The sequence below is a fragment of the Rutilus rutilus genome (assembly GCF_951802725.1).
Source record: "Rutilus rutilus genome assembly, chromosome: 20".
In the NCBI taxonomy this organism is placed as follows: domain Eukaryota; kingdom Metazoa; phylum Chordata; class Actinopteri; order Cypriniformes; family Leuciscidae; genus Rutilus; species Rutilus rutilus.
This window is the reverse complement of record NC_140225.1, coordinates 20,373,341-20,388,838: the sequence shown is the minus strand read 5'-3', so window position 1 is coordinate 20,388,838 and position 15,498 is coordinate 20,373,341. Positions and strand designations below refer to the sequence as shown.

General features: G+C 38.3%; 1 protein-coding gene across 1 annotated transcript; it reads right to left on the bottom strand.

Moving 5' to 3' along the window:
* Positions 1-1,382: 1,382 nt before the first annotated feature.
* kcnk1b (potassium channel, subfamily K, member 1b) lies at positions 1,383-11,519 on the bottom strand. Its single transcript, XM_084391355.1, has 3 exons — positions 10,988-11,519; positions 7,422-7,817; positions 1,383-2,163 (listed from the first exon to the last, which is right to left on the bottom strand). Exons 1-3 carry the CDS (start codon positions 11,340-11,342, stop codon positions 1,901-1,903), a joined length of 1,014 nt encoding a protein of 337 aa, XP_084247481.1. The 5' UTR covers positions 11,343-11,519; the 3' UTR covers positions 1,383-1,900.
* Positions 11,520-15,498: the final 3,979 nt, after the last annotated feature.

Sequence of the window (15,498 nt, the reverse complement as noted above, 5' to 3'; positions counted from 1 at the left end):
TGGCCTGAGCTCGGATTCAGCATGTTTATTAATATAAAAACAGCACTATCTGTAAATAATCCCTACAAGTCAGCTGTTAAAATGAGTCCTTAAAACATTCAGCTTTTATTCTATTGTGATAAAAATGTCATGACATTCTACTGTGGTGATTGTGACACAACAAATCTGCTGTACACTGTGATCTTCCAACGGGACCTTAACAGTAGTCATCAGTCTGTGCCTACAACAGTCATCCTCATAATACAAACACAAGCATTCTGTTGTAAACAACACTTCAAGCATGTTTCAAAAATATAATTCAATCTTTTATGTTTATTAAATAGCCACAAAATTGTTTTGAATGCAAACAGTTAAAGATCTGGATGATCTAAGTTTTATACAGTCAATTAGTCGATAACACTGAACCAAACTTCAGAAATCCTAGATTTTCGTCAAACATTTTTGGTATGTAAAGACATTGTGCTGGATCTCAGTAGCTCAAGACAAAGACACGTAGAACCAGCCATTATACGACCTTGGATTCAAAAAATCCATGTAAACTGAGATTGACTTGCTCTATCAAGCGTCATAATATTGAGACCAAGGTAAAATATCACTTTCTTCACTGTATCAAGAAAAGAATACAGTATGGCATGTTTTTTTTCCCCCTTTAAAACACCTTTAAACTCTCCTTTAAGGTAAACGTTACATTTTCAACTGTCATCTAAAACGTGTAATGACTCCCCTTTACGTATACAGTTTTTTGCGCTTCGACACCGATTTATGCTACAGTATATGCTGCATTATAGTGCATCATAGTCTTAACATTTTAATGCATTAGAGCAATACAGCTTCATGAGATTGCTAGAATATTTTCGTTAGCCACTTGTAGAAGATATCATTTAAATCTTAAAATCTAAATCTTACTGTTAGCAAACTCACAAGGTAGATCATGTGAGTCTGAAATAACACTTAACAGATGATGGATGTGCAACTACTATGTTTGATGACAGGTCTCCAACAATATATATATTGAGCACTCACAACATATTTATGAAGATCTGAGAAGACAGTGGTCTTTATTCGAAGTTTAGATCACGGCAGGAGTGCTTTACGATTTAGAGTCTATTTTTGAAAAAAAATTGACTTTAAAATAATATTCCAGGTGCAATACAAGTTTAATCTAAATTTGAGGTTACAATAAGGGTCTTACTATTACAGTAAATGGGTCCAATTTTAAAAAATGTAAAGTGATAGTCTGCACCCAAAAATGAAAATTCTGTCATTTACTCACCCTCATGTTGCATTTCTTTCTTCTGCTGAACACAACAATAGATATTTCGAAGAATGTTGATAACCAAACAGTTTTGGTTCCCATTGACTTCCATTGTATTTTTTTTTTTGTCCAAACAATGATAGTATATTTTATATAGTATTAATGTAGTATTTTAGTGTTTACGAATTGGCCCCATTCACGTCCATTGTAAGTGCCTCACTGAAACCTTTCATTTTGAGAACCATTTTTGCTTTCTTAAAAAGTTTTTGTGGTAATCAACATTATACCACAAATGCTGTCGGGGTTACTTCTACCATTTCGACAATCTCAATAGACAAGTACATACTAGATTTTAGTGTGCAATTATGTATGCTTTTTAATCTAGCTCCCGGGTTTTTATGGGCTAGGCCTAAGTGTGCTTATGATCATTTGCAGATATTCAGTAAGCACACTGAGCGGTTTCATAACGTCAAGAAACAGGAAGCCAGATTGGCATCGGTTTGTAGAGGGCTGTTATATACGCAGAATCTCAAGTGATATGTTCAAGTAATTTTCACAATTCTGTGGCCAGCAAGTCACGTGCGAGAACCCTCGGCTAAAGATGTCTTCCCCGATTGAAGGTTATGTTGATGGAAGCTAAAACATCTATTTGATCATGGGGTCATCACCTCCCGGAGAGGTTAGGACAGGGAAGTCCACAAAAGGCTCGGTTTTATCTTCCTGGGGCGAGTTGATGGTACAGTCTGGCATGGAGGTAAAAGCCAGGTGGTCATGTTCCATGATGGCCAGGCGATCCTGGGGCTTCTCCTTCTTCAGATAAAACATCTTCCTCAGCTGCTTCAACTGCTGCAGCTCACAGAAGGTCTCCAACACCACCAGCATGGCAATCAGACCGAGGAGGAGATACACTGTGGAACACAAAGGGGAGAGAGATGGAGAGATGAAGGAATGTAAACTTTTTACCGAGTTTATGCTAACTAAATTAGTTTAATGGTGCGTTTCACCTCAAACATTTCTCTGTATGCTCTACAAGTCTGTGTGTGTGTTTCTTGCTTCATTGTAGTTTGAAAGGAGTTTTCTCCAGTCTGGCAAAATGTTACAAATGGACACTTAAACATCTGATATTAAAAATGTCTTTATATTTTCCACCGGACAAAATTGCGATTGTTAACTCATGATTTCTGTTCGTTCTGTCTGTGCGCACCAATCTTGCACTTCTATCTACTCCTCAACCAGACCACCTAGAGACTTCGGGTTTTCGGCATTATGTTAAGGAAGGTCTAATCTCGGGAACGCACAAAAAAAATCCAGGAAAAGATTTTGGATTTCCTGGAAATTCCAGAAAAAATTCCGTTTTTTGCAAATTTCTCGGCAACCATAATAGCTATCGAGTTGAAACAAATTGCAATCGATAGCTTCTAAAATGTACAATAATATTAGAAAAAAAGATTTGATCAAAAAACTTTCCTTTATGCTTCAAAAATTGAATTTTGAGTGTTGTGATCCCATGACGTGAGAAAATTGCGCTAAAACACTCACTGAGTTTTTATTACTTGTTTACTTGCAACACCCTTCCAACCACCTAGCTTAAAATGTTAGTTCATCCAAAAACGAAAATTCTATCATCCTTTACCCGTATGACTTTCGTTACAGCTACACATCTACCACTTTGACGCTTCAAAAAGGTTCATCAAGAGATCGTAAACCTAACCCATATGAATTGAGAGGTTTAGGCCAAATTTTCTGAAGATACTCGATTGCTTTATATGAACACATTGAAGATCATAAACAGAAGCTCAACCGAACCTGCTTGTTGCGCAAGAACAAATCTCATTGGTTCTTGTAGAAGCTCAAACGTGCTGCGTAACACAAGAATGAACAGTCAAGAGAACATGCTTGACCTTCCGTTTACCATAACTGATGTGTGAGTTGATGAATGTTTATATGTGAATAAAAGCCTAAATTCGATCTGTTCATCATATAAAGCGATCAAAGCCGTGTTTTCACCGCAGGAACTTTCCCCAGGAACTAGGAACTTTAATTCTAGGAACTAAAGCTTAAATTCAGAGGATGAAATCCAGTGGGAACTGTAAAGTCCTACGTCACCGGACTATTTGCCTGGTAAAGTTCCTGGTAAAAAAGTTCCTGGGACAAATTGTTCCGGGTAATTTGGGGTGGTACTCGGTGTGTTTACACCGCAGGAACCAGGGTCTAAATGAAGTTCCGGGTAAATATTTCCCCCTCCGAAAGTCCCTGCTCGCGAGGTAGTACTTTTTCAAAGTTCAGGAACTTTCAGGGGTGGGACGCTGAACATGCTGATTGGTTGAGTTCATGCCACATTTTAATTGGTTGACTCCACGCAGCATTTTATTCAACCACCATCTGTTGCGGTGCGTGCAGTAATATAGTATTCGAATCAACAATGGAGTTTAAAAAATACGACAGATGGACCGACGACAAGGTTCAGGCTTTATTAAGCTTAAATTCAGAGGATGAAATCCAGTGGGAACTGTAAAGTTGCGCGTAGTCTTACGTCACCGGACTATTTGCCTGGTAAAGTTCCTGGTAAAAAGTTCCTGGGACAAATTGTTCCGGGTAATTTGGGGTGGTACTCGGTGTGTTTACACCGCAGGAACCAGGGCCTAAATGAAGTTCCGGGTAAATATTTCCCCCTCCGAAAGTCCCTGCTCGCGAGGTAGTACTTTTTCAAAGTTCAGGAACTTTCAGGGATTGGACTTGGACAAACTGTTCCGGGTAATTTCGGTGGAAACGCGGCTCAAGTCTCTTCAGAAAATTTGGACTAAACTGCTCAATTCATATGGATTAGTTTTACGATCTCTTTATGAACCTTTTGAAGCATCAAATTGATAGCTGCGTAGCTGTCTATGGTGGGACAGAAAGCTCTCAGATTTCTTAAAAAAGATCTTCATTTGTGGTTTGGAACGACATGAGGGTGAGTAATTAATGACAGAATTTTGGATTTCTGGGTGAACTATCCCTTTAAGTTTGGCATATAGTGCCCATTTTCACAATCCGATTTTTGATGGATAGGCCTAAAGTTAAGTCCTGTTCTAAATTTCTTCATAAAAAAATACATCACATTACAAAATGCTAAATAAAATAGGTTGCAAAATATGTTATGTTAACTTTAAAGGAAAGGTGTGTATATGCCACTTCAAGGATCATGAATAAAATGCTTTTAGACTGCAGAGAGTCAGAGCAAAAGAAATATGAGACTTCAAGCCAACTCAGCATGTGTTGGCCTCACAAATGCCATATCCTCCTCCACAATTACGCCACGACAGCAAATGTGGACCTTTCTCACCGACTCCCACATACTGAATAGAAGGATGGCGCCATCTGCATCAACTAAACCCACACAAGTACACAAGCCATGTGGGATTTTCATGCAACTTTTAAAAAAAAAGGAGAGCTGTACTGCTTCATAAGTAATACAAACACTAGATGGAGCAGTAGAGCAGCAGTGGAAGAACATTTGAACCCTTAAAATCACATGCACTTCCTTTTACCTTCCATCTGTTCCTATGACAACAGGCCAGACTTACACATGAAGATGTTTAGATATACAAAAGGAAGTAAGCGGAGTATTTTTACTTACATACTGTAAGTAACTCGTTTCACTAACGAGAACAGGAACTGAATCGACTAGCGTTTACTCAATAAAATACGTTACTATGAGAAAAAAAAGGCTTGAGTAAATATAAGGGCCATTAAATTGGACCACAATGTTAACATTTTAGTTAGCAAAAACTACAACTAGAACATTAAATCAGTTTAGATTACAAAAATACCACAGAACATGGTTACTATTGACATCTGTTATTGAGACTTTTTTGAGTTTTTTTAATACACACAAATATTTATACTACGGTGCAGCTTGAATCTGATTGGGTGACATGTTTTAAGGTGTGCAATTATTTTCAGGGAAACGCACGCTAAGTAGTTCCAGACAGGTCTTGAACGCATTACAGTTCCATATCACCTTGCCAAATGATTTCAGTTATTTCAAAAGGTCCTTACAACAGACAACAGCAAAAGAACCAAAACCCACAATGACACGAACCAAGAAAATAAATATAGTAAACAACAGGATAAAAACAACAAATTATTTCCATGTTTTTTTTGCCACAAAATTACATTTTATGTATGGAAAGCAGAAAGCACATACTCTCTCTCTCACGCACTCAGCACTGCTCTGAAGATTTGATCAGTAAAACAGTTTAACAAAAAAAAACTACATAGCATTTCTCACTAGCGAGGTAATAACAGCACTGTTCTTGGAGAAGATCAACTTACAGTTTCGCTATTGGTAGAGGCACTGTTGCGAACACAGTTGAGAGACACAGAATCTTTAATCTCTCTCTTTCTCTCACTCTCTAATAACTGCATTAGTCTGCTATCAGTGGCTCAAGCCTCCGTAACTCTAAAATGATGTTTTGGAAATAGCAACATCTTAAGATGATGAGATGAGTAAGAAATTAGTCCCACACAGAGTGTTTTAAGGACAAAAACATGACAAATGTCTTGAAACATCATCGGAACAATGTGTGGTAACTGTAGTATAAGCGGACAAATTGACTGAGGTGAAACGGCCATTATTCCTTACATATTCAAGGCTTTCAGTCAAGTTTAAGTCCTCTATCTTTTGCATTCTGACAAAAATCCACACTTCAAGATGCGTTTCCGTTACCCTTTAAATTGTGCAAATTGAAATTGCGCCCAATGGAAACTCCCATATATCGCAAAAAAGTGTTTACGCTCGCATGAGGTATTTTTTCAGGCAATTCACAAGTTCAAACTAACATCAATTAAACAGAGTAAAGATTATGCGTATTTGGCGTGCTGTCCAGGGGGAGGGCTCCGAGCTCGAAATTTTTGCCCGAACCCAGAACCCCCATGGGGTGGTGGAGGGATGCTGTTAAACTGTCAACGAACGGAGGCAAGTTTGCTGTATATATACACACCTCTTAACTCGTTGATTAACAGAGTGTGCTCCACTCGTGTCTAATTAGGTTTGATTATCTGAATGTGCTCCACATGTGTTTAATAAGGTTAAGTTATCTGAACGTGCTCCTCCAGAACTTTGTTAATAAAACATAATTTTGAAAAAGGAATATTTCACAAAACTGCAATGGAAACTTTTTTCGCATTTACAGGTCATGGCGCCTACGTAACAGTCGATCAGAAGACGAGACAAGAGTTCTTTATTAAAATCATAAAGGATATAAGAATTACGGGAATACTGGATTCTAAACAATAAAGAAATGCCACAATTAATCAAGACCTTGAAGCAGATATGAGGGAGAAACACCTAGAAACACCTCATATGTGGCGCTCCTAAGTATAAGGGGCTTTAGTTGCCATTAATGCTTGGATAACACATCTACGTTTTAGTCACATAACATCGGTTAATGGAAACGACGTCTTTTCTCAATAGTTTTTTATCGACATAATATCGAATATCGAACGCCGTCTTTTCTCAATAGTTTTTTATCGACATAATATTCGACAAAATATCGCAAAAGTTTTGCGCAAATCTGTAATGGAAACACGGCTGCATCAACTGTGATTTTCGAAAAATAAACGAATAAAAACTAAATAAACTCCTTAGCATGTATAGGTATGAAACAGCTTCACAAACTGTCTCGTTATTTCTGTTACAAATTCATATTACCAAAGAAGTAGGCCTACTGGGATAAAAGTTTATATTAAAGTTTGAATATAAACACTGATGTTTATGGAAGTGATCAAAATAGAGCAAATCACCTTTTGAAAATAACTTGACGCATCAAATAACGGCTGTATCGATTACACCATTGCACCAGTAGTTGGCGACAAGTGACTGTTAAAAATGTATTTGCCACTGAATCATTCATTTAAGAGATTTGTTCAAAAACGTTGATTCATCCATGAATGAAACAAGTGAAGTATTTATTGAGTCATTGAATCATTCACTCAAAAAACAAACAAAAAAACCATTTGGATTATTTAAACGTTTTAAACAGACTGCAGCAATTATATTTTGTCAGAACCTCTAGTAAATTTCATGTTATTTTGTTTAGTTGTCTGTTCAGAATCGTGGGAGAATCGTGATTTCTGATACACATAGACACATAGAAACAAAGCACATATAAACCACACCTACCAGTGATGCCCAGTTTGTAGAGCTCACGAAACTTCTGGTTGAAGGCCTCTCCAGGCACATAGTCACCCAGACCGATAGTGGAGAGTGAGATAAAGCAGAAGTAGAAGGATTCCAGAAAGTTCCAGTTCTCTTCTAGGGCAGAGAAGATGGCCGCGGGGATGAGGAAGAAACAGGACACAGCCACGAAGGCCAGCATGGTTGCATGTACGAGGGCCACCAGGGGTTTAGACAGACCCCAGCGCGTGTGCACGTACATAACGGGCCGCCATGTGCTATAGACCATGATCCTTTGCACCACAGCCGTGAGGAAGAGGAGGGTGAAAGGGATGCCAATCACAGAGTAAATGATGCAGAAAGCCTTCCCACCATCAGAGAGAGGAGCAGTGTGACCATATCCTGTGAATTATAAGGTGGAAATTACACATTAAACATTCCCATTTACTTAATGAAAACGTTTCCTTCAGGAGACTAGCATATACCCATGGATTAGCACACACTATTCTTATCACTGAAAACAAAACCATACTGTCTCACAGCCATTGCCAGACACAGATTAACACGTAGATTAAGTCCCATCCTGGATTATCAACGAATTAATCATTCAGTCAAGCACTGTAATTTCATTTCTGTGTGCTTGTCCCTGAGATAAACAGATTATATTGCACTCATTTCTGCCCTCAGCAGTTTGATGCCTCCCTAGAGCTCACAACTAATGGACAATCTCACATTATGAGCATCAACAATCAGGTTAATTTGCAGGGTCCCTAAATGCCTCGAGCCTCAGACACAATCGTGCTAGAAGGATTTGCGTTACAGAGCAAAGTCAATTAATAAGGAAGCAAGGACATAAATGCCACTTTGAAAAGGAAATGACCAAAGAACAATTTCTAGTGATTACCATAAGTTTAAGCCCAACTCCTGAACTCTGTCATGGAAACCATCAATAAACCTTGATGAAACAATTTAATAATCAATTAAAAAGGAATTTATACCTATAAGATTTGACGGATTTGACGCTGTACTGGACCAGCGGTTTGGAAAATGGATGGATGATTCATCTGCGTGCGCCATCTTCTGGTCAGACGTGGAAATTCAAATTAATTACGCGTGCGACTCTCACAGTGCATTCTGGGTATTCTCTAGCCATTGAGCATGCTCTGGCCCTGAGCATGAGGAACATGATGTCTTTAATGTGATGACTGTGCCAAATCAGGTTAAAAAACTGTGGTTATACTTCTATGGCCTTATTCCGCTCTTGTTCAAATTTCCTTTTTTAGATAAAAAGAAAGAAGATCTGAAACTATCTTTTGTGTAACATGCATACATGTAAAGGGGAAATAGATATTGAATGTCTGTGTTAATGATAAAATGGCTGAATTTTTTTTTTCCTGGTAAATCATCACAGTGATTTTACTCATACAACCCCATTTTTTAATTTTATTTAACACATATAAATTTTGATTTTGATGTCTGCAACACCCTCCAAAAAAGTTGGGACAGAGGCATGTTTACCACTGTGTCACATCACCTTTCCTTTTAATTACACTTTTTAATCACTTGGGAATTGAGGATACTATTTGTTGCAGTTTTGCCAGTGGATTTTTTACCCAATCTCGCTTGATACTCAACAGTCCGTGGACGTCGTCTGATTCTACTTTTCATGATGGGTCATACATTTTCTATAAGAGACAGATATGAACTTCAGGCAGCCAGTCAAGCACATCCACTGTACGGTGTAGTGTCTAGCAAGTGCAGAATGAGGCCTGGCATTGTCTTGCTTCCCAGAAAAGATGTCATCTTGATGGTTATTTCTATGAGCACACATCTATGATATGTCTCTGTACAATCTTTCACACATTTTCAAGTCACTCATACCATTTGCACTGATGTCAAGAATTGATGTATTTCTCCTTGCGCAACAGTGATTGAAGTTGTATTTCTTGATGCACCAGTATACTTTGTTAAGTGACAACGGTTTTCCAAAGTACTCCCGAGCCCATGTGGCTATCTTTAACACAGTAGCATGATGGTTTCTCATGCAATGACATCTGAGGGCTCAAAGGTCACGCACATTTCCTAAAATTAATTTTCATTTCCTAAAATTATGTATGGTAGATGGTAAAAGACCCAAATTCTTTGCAATCTGGCATTGAGAAATGTGACTTGGATTGTTTGACAATTCTCATGAAATTAGGAACAAAGTGGTGAGCCATGAGTCATGACCCATTTTTGCTTGCAAAGACTGAGATGCTCCTTTTATACCACTAACCCTCACTACATGCCTTCTACCCTCTGATTAATAATTCATACATTATAGTAAGTAAATGGCCTTTTAGTATAATTCTAAATATGTGGTCCTGGTAGACGTGTCTTTTTGCTATGAAATCTTGAATGATTTTGTAAACGTAATAACTTTAATATTGTTATTACTTTTGATATTAATAAGATGAACATTTACTGGACTGAAGCATCTTAGATTTACTTGATTATCCATTTTTTTAATGATTATTATTATTTTTATTTTTTAAATCATGTTAAAATGTATAAAAAAGTATACATCAGGCTTTTGAGAAATGTTAATTCATTGTATTTCACTGCATTATATGATTTGCCCACCACGATTAAAACTACAAAGCTTTGATCATAAAAGCATTTACTAAGATATATTATTGTGAGATATAAAGTGATAATTGATATTTACATGCAGACTTGATTTTCATTACAAACTCAAAAATCCATATTATTTTTTAGCCATTTAAATAAAAACATATTTTGCTTATTTTTGCTCAATAATTAATCATTTTATTCATAATTAATAATTATTTATTATGTCAGTCTTTACAGGGTTAAAGAAGATATAGCCTAGTCTTTCATGTTATAGCCTACTGGTTTGGATAGTTGTACATGCTGAGGCTTGTTATGAATGGCGTGTTTCATAATGAGAGAAGAGGGGTTGTTTTCATTTCAAGTTTTTTTATTTCTGGGAAACAATATGGAGTCCACTTCAATAGAACAGAAACTAAAAATCGTTATCTGCATGTCTGAGCTTCCTATTCTCGAGCATGCAGGCCCGTTTCTGTAGGCTATATAGGTCACAATCTGAATAAGACCAAATTGTAGATCTTCTATAAAGTTGTTGTCCGTTTCACGCCCGTTTGAGAATTGGATACCTGTCTAAGGTAACATTTCTGCGTTAAGGCAGGTGTTAAATGACAGACAAGACAGCTTCTCGAAGGGAACAAAGAAAATGGAGAAAAACAAGAAGGCTACAAAAGGAGAAGAACTTCTCTGTTATGATCAGAAGTGGATTAAACTTAGCCTATTTGAAAAAGAGTCGGAAAGGAGAAATGAGATGTCTGTGTTGTGTGTTGTTGTTATTATTGATGCCTTGCTTAAGCCTTTAAAATAAATATAGGTCATTGCAAATATATAAAATCATCAAATGGTGCACCATTAAAAAACATGAATTGCATCGGATCTTCAAAGTATCAGGTATGCAGGTTAGTTATTTAATGTCATGCAGTCATATAACTTTATGACTTTATCCGCATTGCTCAATGACTCACCTGTGGTTGATAAGACAGTGCTTGCAAAAAACAAAGACGAGGTGAAGTCCCAGTTCCAGCTGGCCGATGCGTTGTTGAGAATAGACACCCCATAGTTGCTGGCCTCCAACGCTTTGGACAGAAACCTCTCCAGCCGCTCCTCGGACAGACATTCGTGCTCCTGGAGGAACTGTCGTTTGATCTCTCTGAGCTGCTGGCGCAGGAGGTCTTCATACGGCAGCTCCACAGAGGAGAACACCACCGCACCGAATATGAGATATAAAATATAGCCGAGCACCAGAAACAGAAAATACCATGCCGATTTGTTGCTCTGAATCAAGCGCACACACGAATTACCGGCGAGGGATTGGAGCATCTTCGGTTTTCCCTATTAGATCCGATGTTGATGATGTCGGGCTCGTGTGGTTTAGATGCGTTTAATGCCCTTGTTTAAACGAGTGGCTCCGAATGCAGGGCGAGGAAGCTCGAGCTCAGCTCGTAACGGGGACGTGACGTCACTGGCTCTCGCCCACCAGGTAACACATCAGAGAGGAAAGAGCATCACTGTATGTGCCGAGTTTAACAACCTCCTACTTACACATCATTGTTGCAATCTCAGGCAGAGGATTGTGCATGGTTGCTGTGGTGGAAAGATGCTAATCGGTTTTGGTTCAGAACTTACGATTCTGGCTCTTCTCAATGATTTTGGTTCCAATAATGATCCCTTTGCTTGTTTTGAGAAATAAATATTTCAAACAAATGAGTCTGCTGCCAGCCATTGAATCGGTTTATTTCCACTTAACAGAACACATCAGAAATCAATGTATTGGTGTGATGGGTAGGTTTAAGGTTGAGGGTAGGGTTAGCTGCCTCTAAGGAGCCATTGGGGGCTTAAAACACCATCGAGCCAATGTATTAGGCCTACAATTTTTGCAACGAGTGGGCTATTTAATTTATTTTCAGGGACTTTTTAGAAGCAGCATAAATGCAATTCAATAATTTGTCCTTATTTTCTACATATTGAATAAAAGTAGCCAACTCGAACGAATAAAGTGGTAGGCTAACATATATTTATTTACGTTTGTTTTTGATTCACTAAAAAAGTGAATCATGAGAGTCATTCATTGGGGAATTATTTTGTTGATTTACTGAAATGAACCAGCTCGTGAGAGTCATTAGGTGTGTTTGACACTATCGGTGTATGACATCAAAGTACCGCGAGAGTGATTATAGAGCAGACAGCTCCGTATGCTTTCGAATCGCTGTCGTGGTCATTTCAAAGGCAAGTCAAACACACAGGTAGGCTGCATCCAAAATCTCATACTTCCTTACTATATAGTAGGCGAAAAAAGTATGAGACAAAAGAAGTAGGCTATGTCTGAATTCACATTAGGCTACTCATTAAGGAATGAGTAGGCAAAAAGTATGCGGATTACCTACTTCTTTCGACGAGATTCTGAAGTGTGTAGCCTATACGATGGACACTTTACTATCCCACGGAGAGGATTTGTGAATGGCAGTGAAGCAGGTGTTGTGGCGAATTTCGACCCCCTGCCAAATTATTACCCACTCGTTGAAGTCAGTACCTGATTGCCTAATCCTAACCCCACCCCTAATCCTAACCCCTCCCCCACAAAACAAATCCTAAACCTACCAATACTAGGGGGGTAATAATTTGGTGACTCTGCAGGTCACATGAAAATGACAACATGGCGAATGTAGTACGTCCGGATTACATTCATACTACAGTAGTCAACATTTAAAGTGGATCGAAACCTTTCATCAAAGTCATACATGAATTTTGAACAATACCCGTTCTTGTCTTAGGATAACTTTGACAAACTTTTTTGATCCACTTCAAATGTTGACTACTGTACTTTCGCAACTGTCTTGATAACATTGAGTATGTAAAATCTTTGAAGTGACTCCCATGAGCACAGAATTGTGATGAATGTTGACCTAGAGTGACGTAAAAGTCACATGAATTCCGATACGACTGTTCAGACTGCGGTCGCATTACAAAACTTCTGACCTCTATCGGATTTAGTACCACTTATGGAAGTGGCACAAATCAGAATTTAAATGATCAGATTCCATGTGGTTTGTGCTGTTCACACTGTCATGAGAAAAACAGATCTGAGTAAAAAACGGATTTGGGCTACATTTGCCTGCAGTCTGAACTCTAATTCTAAATAAAGCTTGTGAGTGTGATGGGCTTCCCTCTGTCTCTTACAATAATGCAGATAATTTGTACGGCCATGAAGTAATTATTCAAAATAAGTACTTACTCAAGAGAGTATGCGATTTCGGATGCAGCCGTAGGGTGCTTCTCAATAATCAAATTGAGGTGTACTTGTTTCCTTGCTCCTCCGTCCTCCAGCCCGTGACCCGGAAACCGATCTAACTCAGCCATCTTGAAGGGCATCTCAAATTGCACCGCGATGAGGTGAGGAGAGGGGCTGCTTACTGCAGAGCAAATAGGTAGAGCTTATGTCTCCCCCTTGCTAGATGTCCAGCGAGGAGGAGAGAATGTAATTTGGGTCTAATGGGTGGAGCTAGAATATTCAACCACACCCCAACCCACAACTATATTCCTCCATCCCGTCCAGAGAGGTGGAGCTGGACGTCATTTGACTGCAGTGAGCACCACTTGGGCGAGGAACGGCGAGCAAGGACACTTCCTGAGGAGTCATGAGCGAGGATGCACAGGTGTATCCTTCCTTCGCATCCTAAGGGGGTGGAGCTTTTTCAAAAAAAAGGAAAAGAGAATGCGCAAATAGGAAATGAGAAGCACCCTTAGGCTGCATTCGAAGTCGCATACTTTCCTACAATAGTAGATGAAAAACAGTATGTTACAAAAGAAGTATGTCCAAATTCACAGCACTCAAAGAGTAGGCTAAACCAAACAAAATAATATAGTAGTTATTCATAGTACGTCCGGATTGCATTCATACTACACACATTCATACTATATAGAACCTATAGTACCTTCCAAAAAAGTATGCGATTTCGGACGCAGCCCTATAGAATATTATACTTTCCAGAATCGGACTACATCCGTGGCGCTGTATTTTTTGATTCACTAAAATGAACCGACTCGTAAGAGTTATTCTTTCGAGAATCAAACTACTGTAAATCTCTGGTGCTATGTTTTTGATCTACTCAAATAAACCACCTAATGAGAGTAATTCGTTCAGGAATCGGACTGCATTGGTGGCACATTTAGTTTTAGTGTAACGGTTCAAATTACTCACGGTTCGGTTTGCGTCACTGTTTTAGGGTCATGGATTTGTTATGTGCTATGTTCAGGGAAAAAAAATACTGTCAAATAATAAAAAAGAAAACTACAAGCAACAGCACAAATAAATACAATAGAGTAAAGATACAAATAAAATAAACAGTGATAGGTATAGGTCTAACAGTGGTTTTCAGGTACAGAAATTGATTTAAATAATCAAATGTAAAATGAAATTAAAAAAGCTAGCAGTGGGTAATTTCCTTGTCTTTTGTTGTTTGATTAACATTAAAAACACAGACAGCAGGAATATTAGGCTGCTGTCACTTTAAGAAATAATGCACGGATCCAGAATACTGATACACATGCGTTGTCTTTCTAAACTGTTTTACGTTAACTTATGTTTGCTAGGATACTCACCAAGATGGGCATGTTGACAATTTTTGTGTGAATTTTTCCATTCAAGCGCAAGACTTGAAAGATAACTTTATATTGAGTGCACAAATCTTCTCAGTCGTCATCTTGCGCTTGAATGTTTAAATTGGCAAAGCTTAAAGGAGTTTAGTTTAAACACAGATAGCAACGTGTGCTGTTCAGGTCTCACCTGCGCTCGCCCACCATCAACACCCGGGTGATGACATTCCTATTGAACAGAGTTTACAAAGTGACTTTTTTGATCATTGCAGTTGTCATGTATTGGGAAGCATGAATGCATATCCATCAACAGAAACTTACTATAGCCAAACTCTGTATGTTCATTTTACCCGTTGTTGTTTTCAACAAACCATAGGCTATTATAGATGCGTCTACAGATTTGAGATGATCCGCGGAGCAAGTGCGTGTCGAACCGTGGGTGGAGAACGGTTCAATTTTTAACCGTGAACCGTTACACCCCTATAACCGACTCATAAGTGCCATTGTTTCAAGAATCGGACTACATCGGTGATGTGTTTTGCTTCACTAAAAATATTAGTTTCTGTTTTTCTATTCTATTTATTTTTTCTAAACATAAAATGCATGCTTTATGCACATAGTTTTTTTACTTTCACAGAACCATGTAGGATATGACCTCTCGTTTCACCATTCAGTCTAAACTTTAACCCTGTGTGGTAATAAAGATATATAAGTTTACTGATAAACACAATCTAACCTGTCACACGTTACAGAATATGGCCCATATTTTCTACACAGTGACAGTTTCATTCTTTTATATGGCCTTGTTTCTTGAATATGATGCAGACACATGCGGTGACTGTTTCCAAGGTAACAACCTGTGTGAAGTTGGTGAGGTAGTGAA